Source organism: Oncorhynchus kisutch, linkage group LG9, assembly GCF_002021735.2.
Source record: "Oncorhynchus kisutch isolate 150728-3 linkage group LG9, Okis_V2, whole genome shotgun sequence".
Lineage (NCBI taxonomy): Eukaryota > Metazoa > Chordata > Actinopteri > Salmoniformes > Salmonidae > Oncorhynchus > Oncorhynchus kisutch.
In genome coordinates this window covers 5359369-5380993 of record NC_034182.2, presented here as the reverse complement: position 1 = coordinate 5380993, position 21625 = coordinate 5359369, and the positions used below count along the sequence as shown (strand labels likewise).

The 21625-nt window shown below is 42.9% G+C and overlaps 1 protein-coding gene across 2 annotated transcripts in view; it reads left to right on the top strand.

The window, feature by feature from the left end:
• LOC109896629 (PRKC apoptosis WT1 regulator protein-like) overlaps nt 1-21396 on the top strand; it is a 78939-nt gene extending 57543 nt beyond the window's left edge. The window contains exons 4-7 of one of the 2 annotated variants that reach the window (XM_020490913.2): nt 9149-9183; nt 11492-11618; nt 14541-14645; nt 18196-21396. In XM_020490913.2, coding sequence (XP_020346502.1) covers nt 9149-9183; nt 11492-11618; nt 14541-14645; nt 18196-18282 — 354 coding nt within the window. In that variant the 3' untranslated portion in view covers nt 18283-21396. The remainder of the gene's footprint in view (nt 1-9148; nt 9184-11491; nt 11619-14540; nt 14646-18195) is intronic. The other variant, XM_020490914.2, reaches the window with a different exon arrangement.
• The last annotated feature ends 229 nt before the right edge of the window (nt 21397-21625 follow it).

The window sequence follows — 21625 nt, the reverse complement described above, 5'->3', positions numbered from 1 at the left end:
CTTTAAAAACCTGTGGATGTAAAATATTGTGTGCTACAGCTTGGAAAATAAATAAATGTGACTCCGGATGAAAGCATAATGATTTTTGTTTTCCAACATCAGGGCTGTTTTCCTAAAGATGTTAAACCCACTTCGTGTTTTGTTTCCTTCCCCCGATACTAACGAGTATCGTGATACTGGTATCCTCCCGGCCCTACTGACCAGCCCGTCTCAGTGAGAGGGAGAACAGAGAGAGTCCTGTAATGGCTGCAGCACTATCTCCTCCACTGTCATCCTTTCTCTGTTCCTACTCATCTATTTCGTATCCCCATCGCCTGCTGCCAACCCGTCCTCCCCCACACAGTATCACCTTGTGATACACATGGAATCACACACACACCTGTATGCACGCTCATACACAAATACTCACACACAAACATTGGTGTCTTTCTCTCCTTGCCTGGGGTTGCGTTCCTCTGTGAGGTAGTGTAATCAGTGATGTCCGTGTCACAGAGGGCCTCTCTCTGGGGACCCCATGTGTTCCTGGTTATCAGGCCTTACCCCTCTGTGGTATGTGAGCCGTACAAGGAAAACACTTTCCCTAAACCTGGAGCCTTGTCAGATAAACAAAGCCATAGGTAACATTCCACCAGCTTATCTGCTTCTAATGTGGCGCCTGGTCCAAAGGGGGGAGTGGTTTGGGTTCTGAGTTCTGAAACGGTGTGCGTTGTGAACACTGATTATATGAAACATTAAGAACGCTAACAACCCCCCCCCCCCAACACTGCCTCAATTCGTCAGGGCATATTTTTCATTTTTTATTTATTTCACCTTCATTTAAACCGGTAGGCCAGTTTAGAACAAGTTCTCATTTACAACTGCGACCTGGCCAAGATAAAGCAAAGCAGTGCTACACAAACAATTCGTTCCAGTCATTGGCAGCAGAGAACTGGAAGGAAAGGTGGCCAAAGGAGGAGTTGGCTTTGGGGTTGACCAGTGAAATATACCTGCTGGAGCGCATGCTATGGGTGGGTGCTGCTATGGTGACCAGTGAGCTGAGACAAGGCGGGGCTTTATCTAGCTAGACTTATAGATGACCTGGAGCCAGTGGGTTTGGCGACAAATATTAAGCGTGGGCCAGCCAACGAGAGCATACAGGTCGCAGTGGTGGGTAGTATATGGGGCTTTGGTGATGAAACAGATGATACTGTGATGGATCCAATTTTCTGAGTAGAGTGTTGGAGGCTATTTTGTAAATGACATCACCAAAGTCAAGGGTCGGTAGGATAGTCAGTTTTATGGTGGTATGTTTGGCAGCATGAGTGAAGGATGCTTTATTGCAAAATAGGAAGCCAATTCTAGATTCAATTTTGTATTGGAGATGCTTAATGTGAGTCTGGAAGGAGAGTTTACAGTCTAACCAGACACCTAGGTATTTGTAGTTGTCCACATATTCTAAGTAAGAACCGTCCAGAGTAGTGATGCTAGGCGGGCGGGTGCGGGCACCGATTGGTTGAAGAGCATGCATTTAGTTTTACATGCATTTAAGCGCAGTTGGAGGCCATGGAAGGAGAGTTGGAGTGGAATTGGGGGCTACAGGGCCTGGGTTAACCTCTACATTATCCTACTCTTATACCCTTATCCTTCTCCTCCTCTGTTCCTGTGGTGATGTAGAGGTTAACCCAGGCTAAAAGGCTATAAGAACTGGTTGTCTAGTGCTTTGGGGACAAAAAATAAAAGAAGCAGATTTCTGGGTGTTGTAGAATAGATTCAAGGCATAATGTACAGACAAGGGTATGGTAGGATGTGAGTACAGTCGAGGTAAACCTATGTGTTGCGTGATGATGAGCGAGGTTTCGTCTCTGGAGGCATCAATTAACATAAGTGATGTCTCTGCATGTGTGTGGGGCGGGACGAAAAAGCTATCTAAGGCATTTTGAGCAGGACTGAGGTCTCTACAGTGAAATAAAGCAATACAAACTAGCCAAGACAGCAGTAGACAAGGAATTTTGATATTTGAGAGAGGCATAAAGCAATCACAGGTGTAGATCGGGAGAGCTAAGACAACAATGGGTAAATGGCGAAGAAAGGGCAGAGCGGGTCAGTTTGATACATACAGTGCCTGAGTTCGAGGCTGGGGCCGACAGGTTAACAAAATGAGGTACCGTGTTATTGAAACTATCCAGGGGGCATCAGCTGTGTAGCTGAGTGATCATAGGGTCAAAAGAGTAGCAATAGGTGAGTCAGGGTGCTGTACGGTATTCACTACAACGCTGGGCGAGCAGGTGACACAGCATTCAGAAAAAGCTAACGGGCCGGGGCTAGTAGATGGTTCTGTAGTTGCGGCAATATCGTAACAGAATAGCCTGTTGAGTCCACATCGGGTGATCATGTCAGCAGTCCAGTCGTGATGGATCAGCAGGGCTCTGTGTCGACAATAAAGGGTCCAGGCCAATTGGCAAAGGAGGTCATTGTAGCCCTAGAATTAGTTGGTATATGGGCCTAACTCGAGGCTAGCTCGTGCTTGCTTCGGGACAGAGGCATTAGCTAACAGTAGCCACTCGTTTGCAACTAGCTAGCAGCTAGCTAGGAGTAATGATCCAGTGTAATGATCCAGAGCGGCAGGGATCTGGTGATATGGTAGAGAGAAGCAGTCCGATATGCTCTGGAATTGATATCGCGCTGTGCAAGACTGGCAGGTGTTGTCCAAGCTAGGGCTGGCTGATGCCGGGGGCCGTGTCCTTGTTGTGGTGGATCATTCTTGCTACACATGGGATACTGTTGAGCATGAAAAACCCTGCAGTGTTGCAGTTCTTGACACAAACCAGTGTGCCTGGCACCTACTATAGTACCATACCCCATTCAAAGGCACTTAAATATTTTGTCTTACCCATTCACCCTCTGAATGGCACACATACACAATCCGTCTCAATTGTCTCAAGACTTAAAATATTTTTGGCGGTCTCCCGAGTGGCGCAGTTGTCTAAGGCACTGCAGTTCTTGAGGCGCCACTACAGATCCGGGTTCAATCCCGGGCTGTGTCGCAGCTGGCCGTGACTGGGAGACCCCTGAAGCGACACGCAATTGGCCCAGTAATTATTTTAAAATCATACAATGTGATTTTGGGATTTTTGTTTTAGGTTCCGTCTCTCACAGTTGAAGTGTACCTATGATAAAAATCACAGACCTCTACATGCTTTGTAAGTAGGAAACACTGCCAATTTTATCAAATACTTGTTAACCCCACTGTATACACATGTAGCTAAATTTTTTGGTTTTGCAAAACAATCAGTGTTGATTGTGGTACTGTATGTGCAAATGATTTTAAAGCAAACCGTTCTAGAGCATAACGACATGAATAAGACACATACCCCATTGTGGTATCCAACACCTTAACAACCCTCATTTCCATTTGTTATTTGCACCTGTCAGTCCAGCAAAGCTTGAGAATCCTTTCTTTAAGGCAGGCACTTTCTCCTCCCTGCCTAGACAGTTATCAAATGCATTAAAATAAGGTTCCCTGCTTAGATGTAATGTTCTTTAAGCTGTTCAGAAGTTTGGTTGTTTAGCCCGAGACAATATTTTCAGAGGGTATCACCTTTCTTGATCAAGATTACAAGTCTGTAAATCAGGTTAACCAGATGAATATTTATCCTTTACAAGACTGCTGCCAGCTAAAATAGGTCATTGGCTGTAGTCTTCATTTTTCCAGTTGAATTCTTAGGCCTCACCTTTTGAAATGTCAATCGTGTACTCCTAATATGACCGAGAGCCTCCAGAGTAACAGATAGGGATATTTAGCAGCTTTGCAAGGAGACATAGATGGAGAATGCTGGAACGCAAAAATAGGCCTATTGTGGAACTTTTATTAGGGATGCCTTCTGGGATTTCAGACATTTAATGGGCTGTCTCACACACAAAGGCTGTCAGATTGCAAACCCTTAAATTCCTTCTTTAAAAAAAAATGTGCATGTGATTTATGAGTGGGAGAACATTGTCATGAATTATATATTAGGCCATGGATAGATAGTCAGTCTGTGTCGGTCTTCCCGACTCGAAAAGCTGTTAACTTTACTATGAAAGGTATTGTCTGTAACAAAGCCTGTACATTGATTTCCTTTGGCGAGGTAGTCTTTAATGCAGTAATCTGTTTAATAGTCCCGCCAACGCCTCAGTATAAAATGTTGCCCTTTATCTTACCGGCTTTGGCACACAATAAATCATGAACATTATATTCTTGTCCGACATCAAACCTGTCAATTACAAAGCTTCACTGAATTCCTTTAAATGCATTTATTCTCTTCATTTACATTATTGTAGTTCTGTCCTTGATGCTGGACTTGTCTATTGTCACAGAAATGCTTTAGCATTTAGACTGAGGGAACGCACACAGGAATCTGCATTTCATATTTTTGTATTGACATTTAACAAGGTACATTTTTAAAGGTCCTTATATTTACCTAAGAACTTATGGGTAAATATACATATGTGTCAAACTTAAACTACAACTCTGCTTTTAACGTGAACTTTTATTAAGCATGCCTTCTGGGATTTCTGAAATTTGAATGGGCTGCGAAGCGCCAAAGGCTTTCAGATCGCAAACACCCATAAATTCCTTTTTAAACAATGTGCATGTGATTTATGAGAGGGAGAGCATTGCCACTGCACTATTCCTCTTTTCCTGGAGTCACACAAAGCTATAGGCTACAATAACTTGTTGACATTTATGTTGAGCATGTTCTGCTACTGTAGTGGGGAAGTAATATTTGACAGTGTAGATATTTGTACAGTGTAGATGATATTATAAATACCTCAAGGGCAACTCGTAATAAGACTAAGTATTCAGCATATTAAAATGTTTATCTGACTCCATAAAGATAATTAGCAATATGAAAGAACACTATAGTTGAGTTACAGTAATAGGCAATGAAGAAATGTCTGAGAATGGAATTCAAAATAGAAATAGAAATCTCACTATAGCAGGTCCTGAAGAAAAAAGAGAAAGAACAATGATTCTTAGACTCTTTTTTTATTTTTTATAAAAAAAATTTAAAGCATCTGAGTTGTTTAGATTCTAAATCTGAGTTGTTGGCCAATAGTATTATTGTAAAGTTAACCTCCAATCAGATATCAGATCTATATGATGTGAACTCTGCTTCTCAGAGGTGAGCCAATGGGGGGGGTTGGAGAAATAAAACTGAGAATGTTGAATTCCTAATACAACACAGAGGAGATTCTTGCATTTGGTTGTTAAAGTGACTTTGGGGGCTGAGCTGCCCTACCCTACAATTAGTCCTATTTACTGTAGATAACTATCTGCTGCCTACTATTAAAAAGGCAGTTGGCTAACGTGTTAGCAAGATATCAATGTGCATGATATCTAACAAAGCAGAGTGAGGGTAGGAAAATGTATGAAACGTGGATACAATGGGGACTTTTTCAAATCATCCTACGAAGGTTCATCCAGGTCAGCTTTTACATTTCTTTACATTATTGGAAAGAGCCGATTCTAAGGTTTCTAACATACAATCACTGACAAACTCTGAAAAATGAGGGCATGGGCTCTGTTTCAAAATAGAACTTGTTTGTTAACGTGGTAGCGTTTCCATGCGTTACCGTGTCACTCAAGTTGCAGGAAAATATTATTGATATTTGATTATGTTACAGTATATTCCATTATATTATTACTATAAAATGTGTTGACTGTGATCAGAGCAGGGGAATGTAAGTACGTCTTCTCTGTTTTAATTAACAAAATAGCCAACTATTAATTTAATCTGCATGGCGCAGCCATGTATCCTGCAGGCTGCATAGACCAGTAACATAATTGAACAAAAAATATGCTATTTCATTCCTTTGAAAAGGCATTTTATTAGTCTTATGGTTCTTAGCACCTGCCTAAACCAAATTAATCATAGATTTCTTTGTGATGGTGTATATTCAATGGCTTTATTAAAACAGACGCCCACCCACATCTGCATAACCCTACTCCCTCAATCACCGGTGCCGGCATGTGCACAGTATATATACATGGTTTATGCCCCCCCCCCAAAAAAGTTTTTACAGGTAACATACACATCACACAGGATTTACAGTATCTTAGACACACACACACACACACACACACACACTCCTGTCTCAGCAATATAGAGGTATTTTTCAGTTGGATTGTTTTCGATTGTTGTACATCTTTCTTCCATCATATGTATTCCTATGAAATCAAAAGAAGGCCAACTGTCCCTACCCTGGCTTCATGAAAGACACAACTCTGCACTGACTTAGCTGTCAGCCTCCTAAAGTCTAAATTCAGAGACTGGCTACCCCCTGACCGGAAGCAGGAACACCCGCAGCCAAAACAAACCAGACTATTACCAAAGTCTAGAACAGAAAGGTACATGACAAAACCAATCCATGTCTGCTCATTGATTTAATGAGTTACTTTAAGACCACAAGACTTTATTGATATTTTTGTTGTTGTTACTCGTTTGTTTATTTTGTTGCTGTTTTCCATTAATATGTTGTATGCTCATGGATTTCTGTTTGTATTGACTTCTATATGAGTGTTATCAATAGAACTTGAAACCAAAAACAATGTAAACATAAGAGCTGGGAATGTAACATGAATACAGCTCCTTCATAGTGTTGTTTCCGATGCGCTCTGCTTTTCTGAGGCCTGTCTGTTCTCTGTAATAGTGTCTCTTAGGGCCGTCATTAACCTTGTCTCAGCAACTCCCAGCCCGGAATGCAAGACGGCACACGGTGGACTGTTAATGTGATGAACGCAAACTGGGAGAATATCTGAGAACAAGTCATTTTTTTCAACGTGACACGCAGCAGCAGTGTCATGTTTCTCTCTCACACAACTCTCGTCAGAACAGCCAGGCAAGCCTCAGAGTCCTTGACTCCCTTGGTATTCGTGGAGTCGTGCAGAGCAGCACACAGCTCCGTAAAAGGGCTGACAGACGCTCACATTTAAGCCAGTATTGTTGTGCAACCATTGTGTGTGTTTTATAGACCCCAGATGAAGACACTTTCAGGTATGCATGCATGTTGGGTTGTGAGCATGAAGACATTCATTCCGTTCTCTGCAAGCTAATGGACGATAAAGTACATCTTGTTTTGTCTAGTCAAATATCTATTTGATCAGTGCATTGCATGCGAGAGCTCTGTACAACATGCGAGAGCTGCTGTAATCTACTACTCCCTTGATCATGTGTTTATAAATCCCAGGGTTTATAGGAAAACATTTGCTATGTTCACTAACATTTTGGATCTGATTTGATCTTATCACTATGGAAATATACAGACAACTGCCAAAATAAACGAAACACTCGAGTAAATGAGGGATAAAAAGTACTGTATATTGAAAGCAGGTGCTTCCACACAGGTGTGGTTCCTGAGTTAATTAAGCAATTCACATCCCATCATGCTTAGGTTTATGTCTAAAAATGCCCAGTGGCCCATTATTTTGGCTACTATGGCTAGAAGAAGAGATCTCAGTGAATTTGATAGAGGGGTCTCAAAGAAGCATAGAGAATTTAAAGGGTGTGTGTGTGTGTGTCTGTCACCAGATCTCAACCCAATTGAACACTTATGGGAGATTCTGGAGCGGTGCCTGAGACGATGCTTTCCACCACCATCAACAACAGCAAATGATGGAATTTCCCGTGGAAGAATCGTGTTGCATCCCTCCAATAGAGATGAATTGATGCTGTTCTGGCGGCTTGCGGTGACCCAACACCCTATTAATACAATTTATGTTGACGTTTCCTTTATTTTGGCAGTTACCTGTATGTGGCTGGTGTACACGCAATGCATTATTTAGTGTTTCTCATACTAACACCAGGTGAAAAACAACAGTTGACAGTAGAGCCCTGTGTCAGTGCCTCTTTCATAAAGCTGGCAGCAGTGTTTCCACCATAGAGGAGGATATAAGCATAATCATCCCAAAGCCCAAGAACATGAATAGATTGATATCGAAAGCCAGAGCCACTAGGAACAACTGTAGTCAATTCATAAAACATAGTACTTTACACACTACACTTACAGATTTGCATTTAGACAACCATTTGAAGTGCTCTGTGGAAGTTCTGTACCATACAAAATTATTTAGATTTCTCTATAGCAAGAAACCTACGTCTTATGTATTTGAAGCCCTAAAGCCTCTGAGTAAGTGTGATTCCTTTGAAGTTCTTCCAGAGTTTATTAAGGGGCCTTTCTGGTTCTACTGTCAGGGAGACAGCTACAGTAGGGACCAAGGTCCACCACCGGCACCAACTAAACCATCATGCACACCAGAAGAGTTTCACTGTTCAGGGCCTGAGGGGATGAATAGATATCCATCCGTAGTGTGTATGCACCTCTGGTCCTGACCTTTTTTTGTGTGTTTTTTAATGCGATTTTTGTACCAAAGGGGATCAGTGTGGGCATCGCCAATGGATGGATCTTTAACTCTAAGATTATACTAGAATGGGAAACATGATTAACGTGTGCACCTCGCGTTGCACAACTGATTGTATATGCATGGTGCAACTGGAGGCTGTGTGGTGATAGCTCCTCTGAATCTAATAGCTTACCTATCTATATCAGTTCAGCAGTAGAGGTTCAAGAAGGTACACAACCTACAGGCTTTCTGGAATAGCTACTCCTGATGATTCTCTGCTGATGATGACGCAATGCTATTTTGTTGTCGTGTCTCTGTTGCACACAACCACCTGCCCCTGCACTGTATGTGTGTGAGCGTAGGTGTGCGTCTGTACGTGTACGTCTGTCTGCGCGTGTGTTTTTGTCTGCACCCAAGGCAGATTCATGAGGAAAGGTGGGCTTTGTGTCAGGCAGTGAGCTTTTCAAGCTGATTATTTTAAGTCTCCTCTGTGAAATTCACAATCTGGAAACAAGTGTTGAATACGAAAATGCTGACTAAACAGTTTCATAACTCAAGCTACAGATCATCAATTTCCTCCGGCATAGTATTCATCCTAACAAACATATCCGCCTCTGTGTATGATAGACTTCCCTTGCCTTTGTTCATGTATTCCTTAGCAATTAGAAATGGCCCTCCCCCTGTCATAGCCCACCAGTATGTACTATACTTGTACAAAAGAACCCTGGGCCTTTTTGTTGTCCGAGTATCCCCTTCCTCTGACATGGCTCTCCTTTGTTTTCCTAGGATACTCCAAGATCCGGGAGTGGCCACCACCAGAGGTGAGAAACCTTCCCTATTACTTCTGTTGAGAATGAGGGCGTGTATTATTGTTCCTGGTATGGTGGGAGGGAAGGTGGTGATTTAAGTGAAGAAACAGAGAACCTGAAAGACCAGGAAGAGAAGGCAGCAGTTTAGGTCATTAATTACCATAGCAGATGACCTTGTATGTACTTAAATAGATTTAAAAGTTTCACAATTGAAAATGTCCTTTGTGTTTACGGTGCCTGTCAAAACATTTAGTTCCAGTTTTTGATACCAATGCATCAGAAATGACAGAACAGCTTAACTCGCCGGGTGTCTTCTCGTACAGGGTTTCCCAACCTCGGTCCTGGGGCCCACCCTAATTCAAGTAAGCTTTGATGATTTGAATCAGCTGTGTACTTAGGGGGGGCCCCAGGACCAAGTCTGGGAAAACCTGCTCTAGTAGTTGACTGTACGCCAACAACAGGCGTGTTGTTCAGACTATCGTTTGCAGGCGATGCAACGTTGATGTGACATGAGGGCATATCAAGCCAATCCGATGTCTCGATAAGGGGTTGAAATTCAATCAAGGTCGGAAACAGTTGTTGCTAATTACCGCTGACATCTTCTTTATACCACACACTTACTATGATTGACTAATCAGAGCATACAAGAGCCAATTAATACACACCAAGTCAGTATATTTCTTGCTTATGGTGTGGCCATTGACGCCTCGGTTTTTCTGGACACCACACTACTAAATTCCCAACCACCATTTGGGCATTCTTTTCCACTATTTGCTTAAGGACAATCGCCATCAAATTGTTAAGTTCTGTGTGATCCCGGCCAAGTTCACACCGGCTGACGCTCCCAATCTGGCCCAGTATAGATATCCTCCTGTGATTGGCTGGCCTCCACTGTCGGATGGTCCAGTGTTGTGGAGTGGAGTGGCTGCCAGGTGGGCGCCACAAGGTGGCTGAGAGATTGGACAACCCTGTCTCTATGAACGCGCCAACAAAACTATACAACAGGCTGCTAATGCATACACACCATCCTCTCTCACAACACTATCATTATGGTCGAAATGGGCTATTATAGCGATCAGCCTGTTGCTGGTTGTCAGTCTTTGGAGATAGTTTATGACTTTAAGATGGATGAGCCTTCTCTGTTCCCCTTGGCTCTGCTAGCAGACCACACCAGGCATCTCAGTGCTTGTTGTGTGTGGCCATTGGGTTACTACTCTGTTATTGACTCTGCCTCTCCTCTCCAACCCCCACCTGCTGAGACCTCCAGGAGTGGATCATTGCCTCTGCCTGTCTCCCGTGTGGTCTCTGCGGGGCGTTAATGGACCAGATGGGGTGATTAGCACTGAGGACATGGATGTTTAGACTGGGTGCCTGGCAGATGCTGCAAGCCCTAGAGACAGAGGGATGTAGAGAGAGCGAACGTGTGTGTGTGTGTGTGTGTGTGCTTGCATCTACAAGGGAAGAGTGGCCTCAGACCCTCAGCAAAAAAAAATATATATATATATCTTGGCGTAGGCAAGTGCCATGGAGAGCATTTCAAGGACTTTATATCAAAAGCAATGGGCACAACACTCTCTTTAGTTCTGAAAAGAGTGAAAATAATCTTTGTGGGCTCAGCCTCTGAGTTACTGAGGAAGTAAATGTCAAATAGCCCCAAAAAACGGCATTATTATCTGAGTGTTTTTATTATGAGTGGTGGCGCCTCCTGGCTAAAAAAAGAGATGGAAGGGGAGATGGGTCTGATTTCTGTGTGTGTGTGTGGGGGGAGAGCGAGAGGTTTATGTTCCTCACTAGCTGCAGACCATGGACCCTGTAGCACCTCTCTTCACTAGCCGATGAATAGGGACTCTTTGTTTGCTAATGACATGAAGTGGATTTATGCAGGGCGCTCTTTACACATCTCAGCGTTCAAGATGGTCATATTGAAATTGCCTCATATTCAGAATCCATTCTTCGCCCTTTGAAATAGAACTCTGACAGCTTTTATGTCATAATGGAATAAAAGGTAAAAAAGCATCAAAGGTATAAGTACTTGTTCTCCTCACACTTAAGACTGACCATTAGAGCTGTATTGTGTGTTCAGCAGGCTCTGAGTCATACGCTGCAACAGCTTTTCAGTTTTTATGTGATGCTTTTGAATGTCAGGGAACTTTCAAAAGGTTTACACGTCGTTTATTGGATTTACTTCACAAACTGTGCGTGTGCGTGCATGTGAGCATTGTGCACGTGTACCGTACCCAGTTCTATTGTTGACATTAGTCAGTGTTGAAAGCATGGACATTGGTGTTGGTCAGAAGTATTGATGTGTGTGTTGTGGCAGCAGCAGCTCTGGAGGTCCTGGTTCTGAGGAGGCGGCGGGGGGGAACAGTCGACACCGCCACGGCAACCGCCACGGCAACGCCGCCGCACCCGGAGGACTGGAGAGGAGGATGGAGGAACTGGAAAAGGTATTCAAAAATAGTCTTGCTCTACCATTCCCCCAGAAGTGTGCACTCGGTCACACCCCCTCATGCATTGAACACATTGGATTAGTGGGATCTGCATTAGGCCGATTGTTCACCAGTTGACAACTGAATTTCAACGCAGGTCTATCCAGCATCACTATCCAATGTTTTTATTTAATTTAATCTTTATTTATCCAGGTAGGCTAGTTGAGAACAAGTTCTCATTTACAACTGCGACCTGGCCAAGAATAAAAGCAAAGCAGTTTGACACATTCAACAACAGAGTTACACTAGTGAAATACAGTGGGGCAAAAAAGTATTTAGTCAGCCACCAATTGTGCAAGTTCTCCCACTTAAAAAGATGAGGCCTGTAATTTTCATCGGCGGGGCTCTGTGTCGACAATAAAGGGTCCAGGCCAATTGGCAAAGGAGGTAATTGTAGGCCCATATAATTCTAGGGCTAACTCGAGGCTAGCTCGTGCTTGCTTCGGGACAGAGGCGTTAGCTAACAGTAGCCATTCGTTTGCAACTAGCTAGCAGCTAGCTAGGAGTAATGATCCAGTGTAATGATCTAGAGCGGCAGGAATCTGGTGATATGGTAGAGAGAAGCAGTCCGATATGCTCTGGGATTGATATCGCGCTGTGCAAGACTGGCAGGTGTTGTCCGAGCTAGGGCTGGCTGATGCCGGGGGGCGACGGGAAGTTGAGGACCGCTAGCCGTAGCTAACAGACTACTAGCTAGTTAGCTGGCTAGTACCTGATGGAAGTTCCAGTTATAAGGAATAAAAATAGCATATCCGTACTGCATTGGGTGAGGCAGGTTGCAGGAAAGTATATTTAGTTCGTAGACAGAAGTGAGATTAATATATATACAGTGGGGCAAAATAGTATTTAGTCAGCCACCAATTGTGCAAGTTCTCCCACTTAAAATGAGAGAGGCCTGTAATTTTCATCATAGGTACACTTCAACTATGACAGACAAAATGAAGAAAAAAAATCCAGAAAATCACATTGTAGGATTTTTAATGAATTTATTTGCAAGTTATGATGGAAAATAAGTATTTGGTCAATAACAAAAGTTTATCTCAATACTTTGTTATATACCCTTTGTTGGCAATGACAGAGGTCAAACGTTTTCTGTAAGTCTTCACAAGGTTTTCACACACTGTTGCTGGTATTTTGGCCCATTCCTCCATGCAGATCTCCTCTAGAGCAATGACATTTTGTCTGTCATAGTTGAAGTGTACCTATGATGAAAATTACAGGCCTCATCTTTTTAAGTGGGAGAACTTGCACAATTGGTGGCTGACTAAATACCTTTTTGCCCCACCTTATACCTGCTGGAGTACGTGCTGCTATGGTGACCAGTGAGCTGAGGTAAGGCAGGGCTTCACCTAGTAGAGACTTGTAGATGACCTGGAGCCAGTGGGTTTGGCGACGAGTATGAAGTGATGGCCAACCAACGAGAGCGTACAGGTCGCAATGGTGGGCAGTATATGGGGCTTTGGTGACAAAACGGATGGCACTGTGATAGACAGCATCCCAATTTGCTGAGTAGAGTGTTGGAGGCTATTTTGTAGATGACATCGCCCGAAGTCAAGGATCGGTAGGATAGTCAGTTTTACGAGGGCAGCATGAGGGACGGATGCTTTGTTGCGAAATGGAATGCTGATTCTAGATTTAATTTGGGATTGTAGATGCTTAATGTTTATAATGTGACTGTGATGTTTGAAATATTAAAATACGATATGTCTTTGTTGATTATTTCAGAATGACTGTTACGCTTCTTGGCACATTTGACATTTTATTGTTGGTGTTTGATATCCTTCCTGTCTACTGCTATTTCTATATCCATCTCACATTTCCTGAAAGCCCTGTGTTGTCTGTCTGTGTTGTCTGTCTGTGTTGTCTGTCTGTGTGTGTCTGTCTCTGTCACAGGGGCAGAGATACTTTGATAGCAGCAGGGCCTGGGGAGAGGTGACCTATAATTGTTTTTAAAGCGTCTATCAGCATCCTGATAAATCTTGAGGATTTATTTTTAAAAGATGAATTCCTCTCTGAGTCGTTTGAGCGGCTGCCCAGTCTGCCTCGCTGTTCGTCTTCAGTCAGATGTCGCCCTTCCTATAATCCTGGCGGCAATAACTCCTCTGCGTTCAGTCAGAGAATATCTTTTACTGGAGTTAGGGAGAGGGGGAGTTCTCTCTTCCCCAACACTCTGTACTCCCTCTCAATCACTTTTTAGATTCTCAAATGTCACCCCGGTCCAGTCCATTTCTAAAAGAAAACTACTGCTTTCACTTGCCACGATGCCTGTAAATGAAGAGTTTGCACATCACTGGCGAGTTCGAGAGAGCAGTCGGTGCACTTTAGTTTTGTATTGATTTCAGCAAGTTCTGTCGCTGGTCTCAGGCTTGTTGTTTAAATGCAGCAGATTTCATAGCTTTATACAACATTGACAAATGTGCAGTGTCCTTGATTGCTTTGAGTATCGCATTGTAGTGTCATTCATCATGATAACGAAAGTATTACTTTCAACCTTCAGTTACCCATGTAACTCGGGTAACCCTCCATAAAATAACATTTATCTTCCGCGTCCTGAAGACTTATGGCTGCCACGGTATGGACATCGTGCTACATTCATTATGTTTGTTTTCTCGTTGCTCTATGGGTTTCCATGGAAACCAGTTCACGCTTAACTTTGTTTTTTACTACAGATAAGTTGGAGGCGCAGATTCCTGGCGAGCCTTCATTTAGCAGCGTAAAGATCCACGTCAAGCGTGACCACGTCCACACGGCTACGGCTTCTATATTTGTTCTCTGTCTCTCTGACTCCGTCTCTCTCTGTCTCTGTGTGTGTGTGGACCGTACCAAAGTGCTGCAGTATGTGTTCTAACGTTAAAGAGCTCTTTGTCCCTTCTTCCTCAGGAGCTGGCCAGACAGAGGCAGGAGAACGGGCAGCTGCTGAAAGCCCACCAGGATAAAGACGACCTAATTGGAAAGCTGAAGGAGGAGATTGACTTGCTTAATAGAGTGAGTGTTGGAGAGGGTTCTCCCAGGGTTGAGAAGGTAGAGTTGGGCAAGGCTGGGGGGTGTTGGAGACAGTCATTCAGGGTTGAGAGGGTAGAGGTGGGCTAAAGTGTTGTGGAGGGTCACCCAGGGTTGAGAGGGTAGAGGTGGGCTAGGGTGGGGAGTGTTGGGGAGGGTCACCCAGGGTTGAGAGGGTAGAGGTGGGCTAGGGTGGGGAGTGTTGGGGAGGGTCACCCAGGGTTGAGGGGGTAGAGGTGAGCTAGGGTGGGCAGCCACTAAGGCACTGAGAGTTAAGTCATTTACAGGTATTTTGAAGAGGTTACTATACAGATGTTAGCGCAACAAGGCTAGATCTACTTTCACAAATATTAGTAATTAATAGTATGCTCCTTAAATTATAACGTGTGATATGTATGGTTCCCTTCTAGTCGAGAACACAGGTATAGTAATGTATATCTACGTGTTGTTATCTTTACCAGTAATCCTTTGATGGACAACTCTGTCTTGCCACGTCTAACTATGCAGAAATTCTAATAGTTTTCTTAATTTCAGTTTGTGACAACTGGCAAGTATAGTGTAGAGAATCATTGTACCATTTAAGCTGTTGGGAAATATATTTTCCATAACCCAAAATATTGTATTTTCATTTGCTTAAAGCTGGTGTACAAAACTAAAAGTAAAAAATGTAACGTAAGGGAAGCATATAAATAGCACACATTGAACACTTTTTAGACTTTTTAGACTTTTTTCAATGAGTGACTGATCTATAACACCCATTTCTATGTGAATCTTATTATACTTTCTCTTATTTGTCAGTTGAAAGCTTGTCATTTTTAGTAACTGTGCACTGCAGAGGAAACTTGGAGATATTCAGTCTCACACAGCTGTGTTGAGTGAAGCTGAGGACTAAATAGAACCGATTGCCAAATTACCACGTCGCTATCTGCAGGCAATCAGCTTGATATTGTAAAGCTGCTTCTCGGATAAGCAGAAGATTACAATTATCCAGCGCTTGCAAGGATTAACACTCGCACAGGCACCCCCCCAAAAGAGTGATTTTCTCAGGTTCTCTCTTGCTCTATTTATCTCCCGTACCCCAACCTCTGAACTGGATCTGATTTTGGTATTTTATCAACATTTTAAACTCATTGTCAACCGCACGGGTCGTAACCCCATCCGGTTTTGGTCTACAGAGCCTGAAGTAAACGATATGCAGACCCGTTCAAGGTGCAGAGCTCTTCAGTTCCACTCCCCTGCACCCCTTGGCAGTTTGGAGAAACAACTTTTGAGTTTCGCTGTGTGCCTCCTAACTTAAAACAGCTGCTCTTTTCAAAACATGACATTTTCCCTTCCCTGACAGTCTATTGGATCTAGTCTTAAGAAAACACTAGGCCCCTGCTATAAGTCAAAGAGTCCTTATGCCAATCAACATCCTACACACTGTGGTCAAGAGACACCCTTCTAGTGTGGAGTACAACTCTGATTTCAATCATCCCTTGAGATGTAACGTGACTTATAACCACTAGGGTTATCAGCCTGTAATTAGTTTGTCATTAGTCAAGAGTTACTAAATCTCCACTCCGGTCTGCTCCTGAATGTTATGTAACCATTTAATAGTCCACACATTAGGCTAAATCCACAGACTCTGAATTTAAAGAGACAGCTGTGTCGCTTGTGCCTCTTTCTCTAGAGACCAATTATATTACTTCTCCTTGGCACCAGGGAGTCAGATCTGTGACAGCCTACAGGCAAATACCCCACACCCTGTCTCCATACCTACTATAGACCCACACTGTATACAGAGAGGCAAAAACCCCACCCCCTGTCTCCATACCTACTATAGACCCACACTGTATACAGAGGCAAAACCCCCACCCCCTTTCTCCATACCTACTATAGACCCACACTGTATACAGAGAGGCAAAACCCCCACCCCCTGTCTCCATACCTACTATAGACACACACTATGCAGAGAGGCAAATACTAGGGTCCTCAGAAACAAATTCCTCAGCATTTCTCCCGATGTTGTTATTTTGTATTTTTCTAAAGTAGATGGCATTCACTCACTTTGAATGTTTCATAGATCATTGTCTAGCTCCTGGCATTGAATATTAGGAACAGCGGGTCTCTTTGCTGTTGGTTTCATAAGAGGTCAGAGTTTCTGTTTCCTGAGTCTACAGTCTTGGGCCAGTATTCCAGTGTTCCCAGCGCTCTGAGACCATCAACAAATTCTCCCCATCGCTTGACCCCTGCTCCCGTTATCTGGGTCACAGGTTTTGGCAATGTTTTTGGCATTGGGAAACCCAGCAGGAGGGCTCCCAAAAGCCTTTCATCTCTGAAATATTCCAAAAGAGAGTTTGCAGCCCTCCTCGATGAGGCATTCCAATGCAAACAAGCCCTGAGTCTCCCCTGCCAACAAATACAGTTGCTGGTCAGTGTTGATTTTGCACATTTCAGGAACTTGCAAGGGTCCTCTATGCCTGGCTGTCTTTATTATCGTCACATGTGTTCGATAAGATAGGCTGTGGAGACTGCAGTGGCTATGAGCCATCTGGCCATGTGGAGGAGGCCATATAACTGTTGGATCAGAGAGCCCTGATAGCATCACATGAACAGGACCTCATAAGAGGAAGTCTCCCTGTGGGAACTCTCGCCGGTGCGATAGTGATCAGAAATGTCCCTCTGAGAGGTTACTGCAAGGCCTGATGGGAAGGCAGGAGATAAGGAACAGATCCAGTGTGGCGTCTCTTTCTCGCAGCGCTTGAAGATTGAACTGTGACTCACTACCAGAGTTTGTAGCGAAGGCTTGGATAAGGCTGAGGTGCTGGCAGACAATATGACCCCGGAGAACATCTGACTCTGGGTATTGGCTACATAGAATACAGGCTCAAGCAGGTTGCATGCAAGTTGAAGTACATGTAGATATAATCTATGTTGGGAGATTAAATGAAATATGAATAAAGTTATTAGTCGGTTGTAACTTAAAAAGGTTAAAGTGTTATGCCGGAGGCCAGAAAAACTATGTCATGGCTATCGAGTGAATCTAGCAGCCGTCTGATGCGAAATGAGACGGCTTTTCTCCCCTTGTGTCAGAGCTCAGATAGTGAGCTGTTCTGTAGCCACACCATGTCTGTGGCTTTGTGACCTCCAGTGTTTGACTTGCAGACTACCTCGCTTTTTAAGTTTCCGACAAGTGCGGCTTAGCTAATCCTGACGGTCGCCTGTCGCTTCCGCCAGTGATGGAGGAAGCCGAAAATGAGAAGTGTCACTTTTAGATCAGCGCTTTGATGAGAGGGCGTCGTGGCAACAGGGCTCCTCATTTGTGCCTAATTGGAGCTGTTCAAGTTTTAATTCGTTATTATCAAGGCAATTCTGCTGAAGGGAGACCCGTGAGGTGAAACTCTTCGTTCCACCTCTCACTCTCTCATCTTTCTCTAAACTGACAAGCTAACTCCTCTGAGGTAAAAATAAGGCAGATCTTGCATAATGATGGTATATGACTTTCTTTAGATCAAGCTGAAGTGGAGCTGTATCCTTTGTTTTTGTTTTGCAGGACCTCGATGACATTGAGGATGAGAACGAGCAGCTGAAGCAGGAGAACAAAACTCTCCTGAAGGTGGTGGGCCAGCTGACTAGGTAGAACCCAACGAGCCACGGATCTCCACTTCCAAAAAGAAAACAAACCACCCCCCACCCCTCCAACGGAGTGCCCCTCTCAAGGCCTTGCTCTCACCCACCCCCTTCCCTTTCCACCCTCGTTCCAAGTCCTGCAGCAGCATATCCTTTCTCTGTGTCGGTGGTGTCTCTGTTGTCGATGGGTGGAAGAGGACATTTTAAAAGTAGCTTCTAGATCCTTTGTGTCTTAAATGCACCTTGAGCATCCTCCCTAAGGATGCTTTTATTCAGTTCTGAGGGGAAACTGAAGCCACCGAAAGCTCTAGTCCTATTTAGAACCCATGGGATGTCTAAATGAGGTTCTGTGATGGTATATTTAATGTAAATCTCTTGTACATAGGCCATTTAGATTTGTTGTTCTTTTTGATGAATCTTAAAAAGGAAATTGAATGTACGTGGTGCATCACCGAGCACATGAGGGATGCTTTGTAGGTTTTAGGAACTAAAAGAGTTCTTGGACATTTTGACTCTAATGATCTGTTGACCAAGGTATACAGTACTTGCGTAGATTATGTGCAACCGGCTCTCTGTGCTTCTGTTTATCTGCATCATTACAGTGTAAATGCATTGTCAGCTCAGAGGCCGTATTGTCCTTCAAAGCGCTAAAACCTGGTCTCCATCTGCACGTGAAAGAACCGGCTCTGTGATGGAGCCTGTGTCATTTAGACCAAATTCAAAACAAAATCCCTGCTACCATCAGCCAAAGTGGGCATAATGCCTTGCATGTTACGGACGTCTTTTTTGAAAATCCATTAGTTCCATTTCCCCAAGGGGATAAAAAAAAAGCCTGGTGCTTTTTCTGTTCATGTCGATGCCGCTTCTACTCTCTTGTTCCGATTTATACTTGGTACATTTTAATCAGTGGGGTTGTTTCAGCTAAAACTAGGGTATGCCAGTGACATGGGTGGGGGGATAAAGTTGACGCTTTATTTACTGCGTTTCTACGCAATTTAGAACTCTAAAATGCTATTCAGAGAACAGCAAAAACCAGCAAAATTTACTCCAGTCATAATACACTAAACTGCTATTACCTTTTAATGGTGATTGGAATGATTTTAGTAGCCTATTTTATATTGTTGGTGTTGAGCTAGGATATGATGACTGCCATACTCAATTGATGCCATGATTTCAATCCAGGCGGTATATTTTAAACCTGAAGTCATTCAAATATATATATCCCCATCTATAAATCATAAAAAGCTAGCAATTTGTTTTCATTTCATTCTATGCTTTACAGCCATTTCAATGTTGAAAATGAAATATTATAGTATTGTTGATAAGGGAGAAGTCCTGGGATTACACCCCGGTAGAAATACATATGGAATCTTTTGAAATGCGTTTTGCATCTGTAACTCAAGCATTTACAACTTGTTTAGTTTGCAATATTGATCGGTGTAGGTGCTCTTGGTATATAGTGAGCAAGAGTTATAGAGTAAGCTACTGCAGTGCATTTTGTTGTAACCAAATCAACTGAAGGAACATACTCTTTGAAATGCATCTCTCTTTTTGATTTCTCAAGACTGTGATCTTGGCTGTGAGAAGTTATTTGACTTTACCCTGACCATATTTAGATCTTTGCATTACATACAGGGGCCCATTTTTGTGCTGAAACAAACAAATGTGTGGCTGTTGCATCATGTGTTCTGTAAAGCCCACTGGGTGGTAAAGATTTTAGGTTTTTAGACTTTACTGGGGGTACATCTTGATATAGAAACCCTGCTTACCTGTAGAGAGAGACACACACACACACACACACACACACAGAGCCCTTACAGGAAAAACCAATGTGTTTTTCACTTCACGTGATGATGTTTCACATGTGTAGTTTCACAGAACCTTTCACATTTTCATTCAAATGTGAATCTTTTAAGGGATATTTTTCACTTTAGATTTCACAGGTGATGCCCTGCAAATAAAACAAGAGTTGTTAGAACACACAAACAGTGCTTATAACATCATGTTTTCAACTTACATATTTGGCACACTTTGACATACATGATTACATTGTGTATGTTTGTTGAGACAGTAATAATTATTCCACATGTCCTCACCTAGGATTTCAACTCACAACCTCTTTGTTCATGGCATTCGGACATATTCCTCCTACACTTTGGACTTCAAAGTCAATCTCAGCTTTGTTAAAAGTACATATTTATCAGAGTGATTCAGGAGTAACGTTAAAACAGAATAATATGCCCCACAAACATTAGGCAACTATACAGAAAATCCTCAAATTGCTGAAATAAGTTAATTAATTAAATGATGAGAGAATAGTCACTGCTAACTAAAATAGCAGTGTAGACTGCACTATTTTGGTAAGTGTAGAGGTGTAGGGGAATGCTACAGAGTTTGGCGCAGCAGAAAGATCAGTTTACCCCAAATCCAGAGGTTGTTAGTTCAAATCCCAGTTGGGGTCATATTGAAAAGTCAGTACTTAACTACCAAGTGATCATGTCTAATGTAATCATATTGACATTGATTAAATGTTTGAACTATTTTAGCTGAACAGCTTACCACTTACTTTAAAACTCCCATACCATGTAATTACTTGACTTATCGTCACGTTACGTCCTGATGAATGGTAACACAAAGGTCTTGAGAACATCTTACAAACACCCTAACATGTTCCTCAATGACTAGTTCCAGTTTTGTTCCAGGGATTTTCCCCAAGGATGTTTTTAGGACATTCTTGGAATGTTGTGTCATGGTCCCCTGGAGGTTTTATCTAGTTCCCGGTTTGTTTCAAAGATTTTCCCCATTACGTTTTTAGGACATTCTTGGTATGTTGTGTCATGGTCCCCTGGAGGTTTTTGTCTAGCTCAAATGTTGTCACATGTTAAAGTTTTTCATCCCCATCCCCACATTTACTCAAATGGTGTCAAGTGTAGTTTAATGGTGTCATGTTGACATTTTGCTTCCCATGTTGTCACATTTTATTTCACACGTTGTGTTACATGTTGTCACGTGAACTTCACGTGATCATGTGACATGTGTTTTTCTGTAAGGGACACCTCTTTCTCTCTCTACATTATGCATGTACAAAAAATGAAGTCATTTAATAAAAGTTTGATAATCTCTCTGTCGACTCGTTAGTGTTTCATTAAGGCTAATTTGATGTGATGATACGATGCCACTGAGCCGGTAATGTAATGTGACAGCGGTGGTTCAGTTGTCACAATAGACACACTGTGTGCTCCCCGACCATGGTTATTCATCATCGCCAATCACCTCGCAGTCTGACTGGAGAGGGACCACCCATCCCTGGCAAGCTGCGCCTCCAACACACTGTGACGCTGCACTAATACAGC